We start from the raw sequence: 14,981 nt of genomic DNA on the forward strand, positions 1-14,981 counted from the left end.
TAGAGGAAAGCAGATGGCACTACCCTGAATATGTGCAGTGCTAAGCTGACAAATATTCTGGTCCTGGCCCTATTGCTCTCTTTGCAGCCTCCACATTTGAAAAATCAAATGCACAGCTACAACATGCGGAATAATTGGGTAGGTAATAGTATTGCTGAACAAGATCTGAGGGTTATAATTCATGACAAATTGGATGAGAGTCAGCAATGTTATGCGGCTGCAGAAAAGGCTAATATTCTGGTGTGTAGTAACTGGAATGTTGTATGTAAGATATAAGAAGTAATTGGCACTGGTGAGGCCTTAACTGGAGTACTGCATCCCATTCTAGGCACCGCACTTGAGGCTATATGGGGGCAAACGGCAGAGAGTCGAGGAGAGCAACAAAAATATTAAAAGATTTAGAAAATGTGACTTTTGAAGATAAGTTTAAAAAAGGGGGGGGCACATGTAGTCTTGAGAAAAGACTGAGGGGGACCTGATAAATCTTCAAGTATGTTAAGGGCTGTTATTAAGAGGACAATGATCAGTTGTTCTCCATGTTCACTGAATGTAGGATAAAAAGTAATGGACTTAATCTGCAGTAAAGGAGATTTAGGTTAGATATTAGGAAATACTTTCTAACTTTAAGGGTAGTTAAACCCTGGAATAAGCTTCCAAAGGAGGTTTTGGACTCGCCATCATTAGAGGTTTTAAAAATCCAGGCTGGCCAAGTTCCTGTCAAGGGATGGTGTAAGTATACCTGGTCGTGCCACAGTGCAGGGGGGTGAATTTGATGACTTCTTGAGGTCCCTCCAGCCCTACATTTCTAGGATTCTATGACAGATTACCTTCCTATTTTTCCAGCCTTTCCTGAACCCAATCTCTATTTCTGAAAAGCAGTTCTTTTCAGTGGGCTGCCTCCTGCTGAAATTAATGGGACTGCTGTCATTGACTTCAGTGGGACTAGGACTGGGTGCTATTTCTGCTGATTGCAGTTATACTTAGTCTTTGATATGTAAACATTATAAGTATAAGATGACTTGAATCTTCTATAGAGGATTTTATTGGAAACATTACAGGTGTGTTAGTTTACCAATAAGGATGAGAATTTAAGTCAAGGAACTCAAAATCTTTTTCTCCACAGCAAAGTTAATTATATAGTGTGCATACAGACACTAGCATCAAGGTAATCCTACTACAGACCTATTGAGACAGATCCTTAAGTGTGGTTGAGCAATGCTTAGCACTAGACACAAGGGGCGTAGACTGGAAACACACGTCTTAAAGCAGCCTTTATGCTCCCCTCATTTCCATAGCAGCTGGGGACCAAATTAGTCCCTCCACAAGATGAAGCACCTTCAGAGTATTCTAGCCCAGGATTAAAAAGCTGCAGCATGTTCCAGGTATTCTACCAACACATCCCCTGAGTTGGGATAGACAGCAGCGAGTGGCATAGACATGAATGTGCCATCTCTATGCCACCTGGATATTCCCATATGCAAGGAGATGCCGTGGTAGGGCTTTTGTGGCAAAAAGAGGATGGAGCAGGAATTGAGGACAATTAACTTTTGAATCTCACTATTTTAAAATTTTCGACATTCAGATAATAATGTAAGGTTTTCTATTTACATGTCAATAGTTTTTCATATTTATGTCTTACCAAAAAAAAGCCATTAATTTAAACCACAATCTTTGCTGGAAGGTGGGATTTTGCATAGAAAACATTTTCCTTTTAATGTAAAATTCCATCTGCCCCCAGAAACTGTTGCACATGGGAAATGCGACTCCAAATCAAATGAGAAACTAAATCTGCAAAGCGTGCACAAAGATGAAACTTCAAATCCTTAACTTTAACATTATTGTTGTATTTTCCTCAAAACACTGGCTCTATAAGCCAAACGTGGAAGGTCAGTTGCCAAGGGCATCATCTCAGAAAAATTGGGAGAGAGTGACAATGTACCAGCACATGGAACAGTATACATGATTATATTACATCCTGCAAAGTTGCGGGGAGGGTGGGGAGTGGAAGGCCTAATGGAATCTATCCACCTATTAAAAATAGGGGTGGAGGAGGCACTAACGGTCCTCCTTGCCCCACAGCAAATGACACCTGTGTCAATTGTCTTTCAGTGCAGTTACTTGAGCATAATAGAAGGTTTGAATTAAAAAAAGATGTTTTTGGGTGCTGGTAGTTCTTCAACGCTTGCTAATCTGAAAAATAGATAGTTTGAGGAAAACCCAACCATCCCCTGTTGCCAGACTAAACTTGAAAAGGAAAATGTTTTAAAGTTCTGAGCAACTGAAAATAGGAGGTAGAATGGAAATGGTTTCTTAAATGTGGGCCTGATTCATCAAAGCACATAGGGGTATTTTTATCTTTGGAGTTAATGGGGCTTCAATAAAGCACATTCTTGTGTGCCTTGCTGAATAGGGATGGGTTTAAGCATGTGTAAATTCCTTGTTATAATTAAAGGCCCTGATTTAACATTTGTTACTGCTATGATATGGCTCAGATGCAGAATATTACTGAAGTTTGTATGTCTGATTTACCTGTAGCTCCTGATGCTTTCGCTCCTTCTTCTGTCACTTCAATCTTTGCTCTATGAATAGCTTCTGAAATGTAAAGCCCGCCTTGCTCTAACAAACCAACCAAAAGTAAGTATTAAGTTATTTGTTTCATTGTAAAATCAACACAACCCAGTTTAAAAAAAAATTGAGACACTTTTATCTTATACTGCTTCTCATTCCCATAGTATCTGAACTCCTAAAATCCTATAGATACCAGGTTAGGTAGGACAGTTTTTGTTTGAATTATTAAATTCAGAGATGAATTTAGACCAGTTAGTTAATTCCTCTTGCCTAGGTCTGATGGGATGTATTGGCTATTAAAGAGAGAACAGATAATGCATTTTATCTTAACCAAAAATGATGTCTGTAAATAGAATTTTCAAAGACAATTTCTGAATAACGATCAAAATAAACACCTCTCCATTCCTGTCAAAACCCTTTAACCTATGTAGTTCATTGGTGACTTCTTAGGGCATTCATAATTTACAGAATGACTGCAGTTACAATTTTTAATATGCTTTTACCAGCACTATGTTCACAGTGCGATCAGTTTGTGAAGTTACTAATTGCAGGTATTGTTTCTAACGCTGCTAGACAAACAGCAGCACACATCAGAATGTTTCCAACAAATGGCACTTATTTCTGCTGCTCTCTACCAAAAATGAATGCTGGTTGTAAACCACTGCAATCCCTCCTTTAATCTTTTCTCCAGTTTAATTTTAATTATTGTAAACTATATACAAAATGCCATTAACTAAAAAAAAGTTCAATTACTTTGTAAAATTAGCCCAATTTTTATGGAATGGTTAGTTTTCCAAGTATTTTACTGTAATAATGTAAAGTAATAACCTGCTGACTACAACCTACATAGTAGGTACAGCCTTTCCTTTTGTCACAGATGTCTTTCACCAAACTCTTCCCTCTATGATGTTAAAATACATTTTCTTAAAAAAGATGGTGGAGAAACTTTCACACATGGTGGGATTGGGTTTTACTCTGCTTGTCTGTTTACAGTGTAAATGTGTTGAAGGTAGGTGGTCTGGAGGAATGAGCATGGGCTTGGGCATTGGAAGAGTGTGACTTCTAATCCTGACTCTGTCACTGTGTAGCATTGGGCAAGTCATTTTGTGGGCCTGTGCCTCTGTCTCCCCATCTGCACAGTGGGGCTAGTATGACTTACCTTACAAAGGGGGTTTGGGGGTTAATCAGTTGTTAATATTTTGCTATATAAATACTAAGTAAAGCAATCACTTGTCATTTGGGAGGCAGTGGTATAGTGGTTAGCGAGAACAGGCCACAGAAGCATAACATCTGGGTTCTGTTCCCCTGCCTATCGCTGGCTTGCTGTGTGACCTTAGACAAGTCACTTGACTTTCCTCATGCCTCCATTTTCCCCCTATGTGAAACGGCAATAATAATGTTTTCCCAGCTTTTTGAGGCATGGTTTGAAGTTCTTCTATATAACACTACTACCAATATAAATGATCTACAGTAGAACCTCAGAGTTACAAACACCTCGGGAAAGGAGCTTGTTCATCACTCTGAAATGTTTCTAACTCTAAAGAAAACATTATTGTTCTTCCAGAAGTTTACAACTGAACATTGACTTAATACAGCTTTGAAATGTTACTGTGCAGAAGAAAAATGCTGCTTTCCCTTTTATTTTTTGAGTACTTTACATTTAACACAATACTGTACTGCACATGCTTTTTTTTTTTGGTCTCTGCTGCTGCCTGATTGCCTACTTCCAGTTCCAAATGAGGTGTGTGGTTGACTGCTCAGTTCGTAACTCTGGTGTTCAGAACCCTGAGGTTCTACTGTATTTATTACTGTTTGAAACATATTCTTCATACTCAAAGACAAGTTATTGGCTCAGTGCCAGAGTAATGAGGTGAATTTATATGGCCTGTGATACACAGAAGGTTAGACTAGATAATCTAATGGTCTCTCCTGGGTTTACAATCTGTGAACGTTATTAAAGGTGAATTGATCCATATAGTGTTTTTCAGCAGCCTCACCAGTATTACAAACGCTGAATAGCTGATAAAGCCTGTATCTCCACAGACAGCTCATTGATTGGACAGTTCTAAACGTTTGTGGTTGTCAAAACCTGAAAGTGCAATAGCTATAAAAAGATTATATCCTTATTTAACTTAAGTATAGGTCAAGTAACACATGACCATAGGGCAGAAGTTCCACATAAAACTCTAGGTCTGGTTAGGGCTGTGCTGCAATTCTGTTGCTGTATCATCTGCATCAAGCTATTTTACCATGTATAAATAAGCACATCAAAATTGATTTAAAACCAAATAGAACCAAAATATGTCTCTGTACAACAATTAAGAGAGAACATCTGCAGGAAAATTTCATTGTCATGATTGCTAAAGAATTTTTTTTCACTTTAGTAGCAACTACGGAGGAGAACCTAGTCTAAAAGTTATCTGCCTACCTTATAGAGAACTAACTGCTAGTACGAACATCAGAAAGCTAGTAAGAATAGAAGACTGATTTCTGTCCCCCTGTCTGCCAGTGGTATGCTGTGTGACCTTGAACAACTCACTTAACCTTTCTTGTATCATTCACACAGCATGATCTAGTATTTTGACATCTAGTATTAGCTGAAAGATGCAACCAACCTACTATTGTCTGGTCATCAATTTTAAGAATGTTTTTTTAAAGGTATTGGGCCAAATCCTGTCAGTGTGCAAATCTGGAGTAACTCCAGAGATGTGTAATGAATGGAGTTTCCACAAAGTTATACTGATATAACAGATCTGAATCTGGCCCCTATTCTCTGAATAATCATTTTGCGTACGTGCAAGGTAATGGGAATCAGGCCCACTGTCTTCCTAGAGAGGAACTGCACTGCAATGCATCTTAAAAGCATGGGATGAAGTTTAAGGAATAAGATAGCATTCAGTCTGTTTGCTTCCTTCCTGTTCTTTCATCTTCATGTACCCACCATGTAGACAGCACCTGGTTAAAACTTCAGAGAGGAACCATCCAGAGACTCCAGCTGGCAGGAGCAGGAACAGCCACTGCAGGGACCTTCAGACATTCGCCAAACTTTCTACAGGTTTGACTGGACTTTCTCTGCCCAGTGCTCAATGGCTGTTTGCTCTAATCCTCCTCCTACCCATCCCTCACTTCACGCCTGCCCCTCTTACTCCTTTCTCTCCTGCCCTATCCCCTTCATCTACCTTCCCTTCAAAGTACCCTTTCCCTTCACTTTTCTTTCCACTTAGCTTATCCCTTCCTAACTAACCCTCTTCTCCCTCCCCACCAAAAAACAGTGGAACTAAGTACTGTTTTTGACAATCACATTGTTCACTCTGCTTGTATATTCTACCCGCTCCCCCACCCTGTGTCTATCTTGTCCAGTTAGACTTTGTCTTCAGGGCATGGACACTGCTACTCAGTGTTTATACAGCATCTGGCACAATAGGCCCCATTCTTGGTCAGTCCTTAGGCAATACTGTAATAAACATGATTAATAACGCTGAATTAAATGCTGAGTTCTATTGGTAAGTGACCAACCAGTGGTTTGATTGTTCTTTCACTAATTCTAGTAATCAGTAAGATTTCTCGGTATGAATGGCAACTACCGAGTGTATTGGGAACAACGAACTAATGTTGGATCAACTAAGCGATCCAAAGAAACTCCCACAAAAACATGTTGAGCAGGAAGAATCACTGGTAAAACAAAATAGAACTCTGAGAAAAGTGACACTTTGTAAGATTGCTGAGGATAGTTCTATAAAACCCCAACAGTAGCTCCCCCATTCAATATTTATTATTATGGGTAATAGTCAGTTGCACTGCTTTTCTCCTTTGTGCCTGAGCCTGTGGGTCAACTCAGAATTATACCGGAGTGGGGGGAAGGGAAGGACAGGGAAAATAAAAGGAGTACTTGTGGCACCTTAGAGACTAACAAACTTATTTGAGCATAAGCTTTTGTGAGCTACAGCTCACTTCATCGGATGCATTTGCATCCGCCACAAGTACTCCTTTTCTTTTTGCGAATACAGATTAACACGGCTGCTACTCTGAAACCAGGGAAAATAGACACCCTTAAATAATAGGTAAAATTTGAGAAGAAGTGCCACTCAAATTTGTCTTAATCAAAAAGCACAATGGGAATAAGTCATAAACAGTATAGAAGAAGCTCCCCAGTATGCTTTGATCCATTGTATTTCATCCTCCTTAAGCACTCATCCTATCTAAATAGCTGTTGTACATATTTATAATGTGAACCATCAGTGAATTTTAGTCAGCATATTAACACCTCATTTCTAATTAACAAGGCATTCTGTGCAATTAGTGATCATATTATAATGAACACATACTCAAATTTAATAGGGGGTAGAAAACAAAATCTTTGCCCTGAGCTTTGTCCCATGGGAGAAGCAAACTTCCATCAGGAACATCCTCTAAAGCATTTTCCACTGTACCAGAAGATGTTCTTTTGGCTATGCCTCCATTTAATGACAATCACACACTGACGAGAATCATATTAGAAAGGCTGAGAGTCTCACCATAAAATCTCCATTTAAGAGTCTTTGAATGCAAGTGCCCAAATTGGAATTGTTTACCTTGCTGGAAGTGATATGTGTTAGTCAAAGTACATGGACAGTTACAGAGTCTTTTAATATTAAATCAGGATAAAACTTTCTAGTGAGTAGAATAACATCAGGTTTTTTGAGACATGGTAGTTAGTCAGTTTCTATCTTAACAACATGTGGTCATGGGATATTGTGGGCTGGGTATTATGATGTTGATTGTTGGCTTGCGGAACAGAAACAAAGGGAGATTACAAGCATGTGTAAAGGTTGTTTGCGTGACGTCGGGACTCAGAATAAAGAGGCCTGTGGTTGTTACACCAATGTCACTGACTATGGAATGGCTATTTAGAACCAGTAATAAATGCTTGATCTGCAGTGATCCTTGTAGACTTCAGCCGGCACCTAAGCAAACACATTCCAGCAGTGTTCTGTCTCACTGGCTTTAATCTCTAAAAATCTTTCCCCACCACCAAATTTTGCTTAACCTAAAATGCAGTAGTTTGAAAGAAATTTCAATTCTACAGTAGTTAAATAGAATCTGGATTGTGTTTTTAATTTTCTTGGAGCCAGAAGTAATTAATTAATTAATACAGAAGGATCAGCTCTCTAGAATCAGTCAAACAAATATCATGTAAACCTCTACAATACATCTATACACTGAGTGATCATTTCCTATATAGGGAATAATCTTACCTGAAATACCTTTAAAATCAGCCTCAGTTGGATCAAACATGTCTGTAATTCCCAAGGCAGGTAAAACCATTTTTAAGTCAAAGTGACTTTGAATTCTGAATCTAAAATGAACACAGTAGATTTCATTTAAATATATATGTGAATTTTGCATTTGCCCCCATTTGTGCTTTCTATTTTAAAAAATTGTCATAAATTTGGTTGTAGGTAGGAATGCATCTGCAAAACATCAGCTGGGAAAAAGAACATCAATGCACAAAACATTTTTCAGTGTTTCATTAGCATGGGGAATGTATTTCTGGAGGTATGTAATAAAGTTTTTCTGTGCTGATTGATGTGCTAAGTACATCCAGGAAACGCCCTCCCTCTTTTGCACCCAGGTGGTACATCCTATCATTCTATTTGTTTGAAAAATGCTGTGGGGTCATGTGCAAATTTTGGCAATAGTGAAGGGCTGGAGTGATGGAGAGTGTGCACTTGCCCTGTACACAGAAGAAATGCAGTGATTGGTGAGAGTTGCTGGAGCTCCATTTAATATCGCTAATATTAAAAATACATTGTAAAGTACGTTAAAATATTTAAACAACTCTTTTTAGAAGTTTTCTTTACGAAGCAAAAAAGCAAGAATGGGCACAAATAATTTTCTTCCCTTTGTACATTTTTAAAGCATTATTGTACCCCAAATAAACTTCTTACATATAAATAGGACTTGTAGAATCAAATTCAGGTTGTTTTTTAAATAATGGTTCAGTTATAGTACATAACAGCTGTTCTCAAACTACCCAAAGTGGTTTGCAAACCCTTTTTAATGAGGTCGGCTGGTGTTAGGCTTGCTGGGGCTTAGGGGCGAAGCCCAAAGGACTTCAGCCCTGGGTGGTGGGGCTCAGGTTAGAGGCATCCTGTCTGGGGCTGAAGCCCTGGGGCTTCGGCTTTGGTCTCCCCACCCAGGGCGGAGGGGCGCAGGCTTTGGCTTTGCCCCTCCTACTCCCACCCAGGGGAGCAGACTCGGGCGGGCTCAGGCTTCAGTCCCCCCTCCTGGGGTTATGTAGTAATTTTTGTTGTCAGAAGGGGGTCGTGGAACAATGAAGTTTGAGAACCCCTGGTCTATAAGATATGTATAGTATTTGGCATTCCCGAGACCACCTCTCCTGGCTAAAGAAGGGAGAGAGGGTGCTTTGCTTTGCTGATCATGTGATCAGGAGACTAGAGTTGAAAGTGTCCTACTAAAAGGACAGGTGTCCTATATGTCATTGGTTATGCCAACAATGACGTACACAACACAACTCTGACAATAAAAGATATGTATGGTTAGAGGATGGCCAGGCCCTCGAGAAGGAGAGTGTCACTTACCTAGGTAGAAAAATATCCATCTTCATTCTCTTTAAGCTGTTGGCCCAAACAGTGATGATTTTAGCTGAGAGGTGTGACTCAATCTGGGACAGAGATGTCGTCCTGTCACTGGGAAGCACCACAAACATACTGACTCTCTCCCCCAGATAAGGCAACTCTGCTACACTGAAACGCTCCAGCGATGTGGTATGGAACTGACCTACAGGTTTGAAAACATAATCCTTGGCATCACTCAAGGGAAAAAGCAGTTCTGAGGAACTTTAGGTAGCTCAAGGCACTAGTACGAGGATACAGAGCCTTTCACCACTAAGTCACTGGCTTGAATGTGGACCAGGTAGTTAATAAATGAAGGTCACTGGCTCATGTGAACTGAGTTAATGGTCTTAATTCACTTCCGAGCAGACAAGTGTCCACATCACACATTTGCTAACACAAAGAGCGATAACTGACATCCTTTGTGGCTGTCTCAGTGGCCCAGCCCAGTGAAGCATGTGATTTAGCTGTCTGCTCATGGTACTCCCTTTGGGTCAGAGCTGAGGAACTTGGATGAGAATGGGTGAGTTTACAATGTGACTGGTCTTATGACAGCTCTTTCTGAATACATAGATGACTTCATTCTCCAGCTCTTTCAATGTAGCACTTTTCAGCAGAACTATACTTACTAGGAAAAAAGAAAAAGCAGTTCCTGTTTGACTCATTGAGAAGTACTTTGCCCAATACTCTCATCCATACACCCAAATCAATAGCACAGGTTAAGCTGCTTTCAAGAAGCGCACAGCTTTATTGAACTACAAAGCATTTAGAAGCTGTCAAATTCAGACAAAAATCTTTAAACCTATAACCTCAAAAGAGGATACAACTTAATGGACCTTCAAATGAATAATTGGTTAGGGAACAGGGTACAGCATCCATTAATTTAGGTGTCATTAATATTAACTAGTTGCTGGCTGCGTCACATAAATGCATATAAAACTTTTTGCAGTGTAACATCACAGCCCTGCTAAACTCCTTTTAAGGAGGCAGTGTTCCAATGGAATAATGGCATGTCCAAGAACAACTCCTGCAGTGCTCAACACAGAGAAGGAGTTAGATATAGCAGCTGATGCTTTAAGAGTAGAGGTGTTTGGGGTTTTTTGACTCAATGATCATCAGTTTTATTTGCAAAAAGAAAAGGAGTACTTGTGGCACCTTAGAGACTAACCAATTTATTTGAGCATGAGCTTTCGTGAGCTACAGCTCACTTCATCAGATGTTTACCGTGGAAACTGCAGCAGACTTTATATACACACAGAAATCATGAAACAATACCTCCTCCCACCCCACTGTCCTGCTGGTAATAGCTTATCTAAAGTGATCAACAGGTGGGCCATTTCCAGCACAAATCCAGGTTTTCTCACCCTCCACCCCCCCACACAAATTCACTCTCCTGCTGGTGCTAGCCCATCCAAAGTGACAACTCTTAACATAATCAAGTCGGGCTATTTCCTGCATAGATCAAGGTTTTCTCACATCCCCCCCGCCCCCATACACACACAAACTCACTCTCCTGCTGGTAATAGCTCATCTAAACTGACCATTCTCCAGGTTTAAATCCAAGTTAAACCAGAGCATCGGGGGGGGGGGGTAGGAAAAAACAAGAGGAAACAGGCTACCTTGCATAATGACTTAGCCACTCCCAGTCTCTATTTAAGCCTAAATTAATAGTATCCAATTTGCAAATGAATTCCAATTCAGCAGTTTCTCGCTGGAGTCTGGATTTGAAGTTTTTTTGTTTTAAGATAGCGACCTTCATGTCTGTGATTGCGTGACCAGAGAGATTGAAGTGTTCTCCGACTGGTTTATGAATGTTATAATTCTTGACATCTGATTTGTGTCCATTTATTCTTTTACGTAGAGACTGTCCAGTTTGACCAATGTACATGGCAGAGGGGCATTGCTGGCACATGATGGCATAGATCACATTGGTGGATGTGCAGGTGAACGAGCCTCTGATAGTGTGGCTGATGTTATTAGGCCCTGTGATGGTGTCCCCTGAATAGATATGTGGGCACAATTGGCAACGGGCTTTGTTGCAAGGATAAGTTCCTGGGTTAGTGGTTCTGTTGTGTATGTGGTTGTTGGTGAGTATTTGCTTCAGGTTGCGGGGCTGTCTGTAGGCAAGGACTGGCCTGTCTCCCAAGACTTGTGAGAGTGTTGGGTCATCCTTTAGGATAGGTTGTAGATCCTTAATAATGCGTTGGAGGGGTTTTAGTTGGGGGCTGAAGGTGACGGCTAGTGGCGTTCTGTTATTTTCTTTGTTAGGCCTGTCCTGTAGTAGGTAACTTCTGGGAACTCTTCTGGCTCTATCAATCTGTTTCTTTACTTCTGCAGGTGGGTATTGTAGTTGTAAGAAAGCTTGACAGAGATCTTGTAGGTGTTTGTCTCTGTCTGAGGGGTTGGAGCAAATGCGGTTGTATCGCAGAGCTTGGCTGTAGACGATGGATCGTGTGGTGTGGTCAGGGTGAAAGCTGTAGGGCCTAATAACATCAGCCACACTATCAGAGGCTCGTTCACCTGCACATCCACCAATGTGATCTATGCCATCATGTGCCAGCAATGCCCCTCTGCCATGTACATTGGTCAAACTGGACAGTCTCTACGTAAAAGAATAAATGGACACAAATCAGATGTCAAGAATTATAACATTCATAAACCAGTCGGAGAACACTTCAATCTCTCTGGTCACGCAATCACAGACATGAAGGTCGCTATCTTAAAACAAAAAAACTTCAAATCCAGACTCCAGCGAGAAACTGCTGAATTGGAATTCATTTGCAAATTGGATACTATTAATTTAGGCTTAAATAGAGACTGGGAGTGGCTAAGTCATTATGCAAGGTAGCCTGTTTCCTCTTGTTTTTTCCTACCCCCCCCCCCCCCCCGATGCTCTGGTTTAACTTGGATTTAAACCTGGAGAATGGTCAGTTTAGATGAGCTATTACCAGCAGGAGAGTGAGTTTGTGTGTGTATGGGGGCGGGGGGGATGTGAGAAAACCTTGATCTATGCAGGAAATAGCCCGACTTGATTATGTTAAGAGTTGTCACTTTGGATGGGCTAGCACCAGCAGGAGAGTGAATTTGTGTGGGGGGGTGGAGGGTGAGAAAACCTGGATTTGTGCTGGAAATGGCCCACCTGTTGATCACTTTAGATAAGCTATTACCAGCAGGACAGTGGGGTGGGAGGAGGTATTGTTTCATGATTTCTGTGTGTATATAAAGTCTGCTGCAGTTTCCACGGTAAACATCTGATGAAGTGAGCTGTAGCTCACGAAAGCTCATGCTCAAATAAATTGGTTAGTCTCTAAGGTGCCACAAGTACTCCTTTTCTTTTTGCGAATACAGACTAACACGGCTGTTCCTCTGAAACCAGTTTTATTTGCAGTCTCACAAATACTGGTGTGAAACTATGTCTATATAAGTAATTGGCTGCATATCATTACAAAATGTCAGTAAGGTTTAGTTGGTAGTGCTCATTAGTTCTGAAAATCATGGGTTCTAGGACAGCAGTAGGATTTAGATTCTGACCCAGTGTAGCCTTGGCAATATGCACAAGAGAGGGTGCTGCACTGTTAATGACACTTTTCTATCCATGAGATGTTAAAATATCAACTCTCCTTTCTGTCGTCCTCAAACGACTCTCCAGGCGAAGAGATCCCACACTTTTCAGATTGAGCAGGGAAAAATCCCAGTGTTTTGCTCAACATTCTGTCTCTCAATGGGAGTCCAATCCTGCTCCCACTGAAGTCATCAGGAGTTTTGCCATTTACTTCAGCGAGGGCAGGTCTGAGATCTAAAACAAGATCTCATGTTCAAGCCTGTGCTACTGTAGGGCATTACTCGCTCCTGCTTTCACCTTCAATCATTGTTAAACTACAGTATCTACCTCAGGTGAAGTTTGGATAGAAGCATAACACACACAGGTTTTATAAGTCAGAGAAAAGGTCTATTTCTGAGCTATTATATTTTGGCGTTTTTCCAAAGCGCTCTCCTCCATGGTTGTGCAGTATCTAGCACATTGTAGGCAGTGCTGGAAGTAAATAAATTTAAAATGTATGTAGTTTACAATATTGTTTCATATGTCAGACATAGCATGAAAAGTAGTTACCATAATTGACCTCAGCCGTGTGGTACATTGTGGGCACTTTCAGGGTGATGCCCTCTGCAGTGGTAAAAGACAAGGACTGAGTATCTGTGAAAGAGAATTTCTTTTGCCACATGCTTTTGAAGTACATGGTGCTCACCACAGCCATCTGGGTAAGTGGTGAACCAGCTGTATCCAGATGTATGCAGTCTGCTTCTCCACCTGCATAAGAAAAGGAGAAGATGAATTATATTTTCTTTCTCTCTCTCTCTCTCTCTCTGTGTGTCTGTCTCACTCACACACACACACACACACACACACACACACACACACGTTGCAGAGGGAATCCTGCATATCTCTTTCTCTCTCTCATTTTTTAAGTGACATACATAGGGCCAAATTATCAGATTTCTTTTTAACTCTTCTGAACCCTTTTATCCTGATGTGCTACAAAAGTGGCCAAGTCACAGAGGTGAGCATTCTACCTCCAACAAATTGGGTCAGGATGACATCAGTTTCATACTTTTGTTCATATTTGAGCTCAGAAAATTAGTATATCCCTTACTTTTTCTTGGCATTCACTACATTCAACATTAGTTATACACATACATGTTTTTAAAGAGATGAAAGTATGTCAATCATTGGCTTACTCTGGTATGGCAAATGCTCTCTTACTCAACAAGTTTCATCGTTAAAACACTGTTGCTATCTTTACTTTCTATGTTAGAAAGTATATTTAAAGTAAGTCTTCTGCTCTACTTAGAAGAAGATGAAATGATTGCCACATTTGGAGTCAGGAAGGAATTTTCTCCTGGGTCAGACTGGCAGAGACATAGGTTTTTCACCTTCGTCTGCAGCTTGGGGCATGGGTCACTTGCTGGTTTGAACTAGAATAAATGTTGGAGTCTGTGTAACTTGAAATCTTTAAGTCAAGATTTGAGGACTTCAGTACCTCAGCCACAGGTTATAGGTCTATTACAGGGGTGGTAGGTGAGATTCTGTGTCCTGCAATGTGCAGGAGGTCAGACTAGATGGTCATGGTGGTCCCTTCTGACCTTAAAATCTCTAAGAAGGGTAAATGTTCAGAGTCTTAAATGACTGCATAACTGCTTCTAGCAGTAATGAAAAAAGTGTGACTAAATCTATGTGCAAGAAGTTGAACGTGAAATTATGCCCAGAGGGTCTGGTAGTGTCAATGATAGAAAACAGGCCTTGGGCAGGTTATGTCCCCTTTGCCATGAAATAAAGGCTCTAGTGTGAAGTTTTCTAACTGATCATGCCATTTTATTCACCTCCCTACCATGAAAGCCATTGGCAGTGTCAAAAAATATAGGAAAATTTTATCAAAGTGCGAGCTGACATTGTCAACGTTTCCTGGAGCAATCAATCTCTGTCATAAAGTCCAATTATAGTTCTGTTGAGGAAGATAGAGGAGACTTTTCAAGAGCAGCTAGTATCAATTTCAACATGCATGTTTAAAATCACATTAGTTACCTGCTAATCAAGTTGATGGCCAAATTCATCCCTAGTATAACTCATGCAAAATCAGTGGCATGAACCAGAGATTAATTTGGCCCAGTAATTCTAATGGCTTACAGTATATTTTTCATTAAGATTGCATTTAGTTTCATTAAACTTCCTGGTCATGTAAAGGAATAAAGTTCACTAATTTCATCTTCTGTTTTCACTGTACAAACGAATAGGTCAATACT

At 40.4% G+C, this 14,981-nt stretch overlaps 1 protein-coding gene and 1 long non-coding RNA gene across 6 annotated transcripts in view; one reads left to right on the forward strand and one right to left on the reverse strand.

Moving 5' to 3' along the window:
• SERPINE3 (serpin family E member 3) overlaps positions 1 to 14,981 on the reverse strand; it is a 51,301-nt gene that overhangs the window by 5,200 nt on the left and 31,120 nt on the right. For 4 of the 5 annotated variants that reach the window (XM_073343219.1, XM_073343241.1, XM_073343218.1 and 1 more), the window contains 4 exons: positions 13,294 to 13,491; positions 9,150 to 9,348; positions 7,803 to 7,903; positions 2,530 to 2,616 (listed from right to left, as the gene is read on the reverse strand). In XM_073343219.1, coding sequence (XP_073199320.1) covers positions 2,530 to 2,616; positions 7,803 to 7,903; positions 9,150 to 9,348; positions 13,294 to 13,491 — 585 coding nt within the window. The remainder of the gene's footprint in view (positions 1 to 2,529; positions 2,617 to 7,802; positions 7,904 to 9,149; positions 9,349 to 13,293; positions 13,492 to 14,981) is intronic. The other variant, XM_073343231.1, reaches the window with a different exon arrangement.
• Positions 669 to 14,981, forward strand: part of LOC140911044 (uncharacterized) — a 31,978-nt gene continuing 17,665 nt past the window's right edge. Inside the window, exons 1-2 of the long non-coding RNA XR_012158822.1 lie at positions 669 to 2,634; positions 5,517 to 5,623. This is a non-coding gene — a long non-coding RNA (uncharacterized lncRNA). The remainder of the gene's footprint in view (positions 2,635 to 5,516; positions 5,624 to 14,981) is intronic.

This window comes from Lepidochelys kempii, chromosome 1 (genome assembly GCF_965140265.1).
Source record: "Lepidochelys kempii isolate rLepKem1 chromosome 1, rLepKem1.hap2, whole genome shotgun sequence".
NCBI classification, from domain to species: domain Eukaryota; kingdom Metazoa; phylum Chordata; order Testudines; family Cheloniidae; genus Lepidochelys; species Lepidochelys kempii.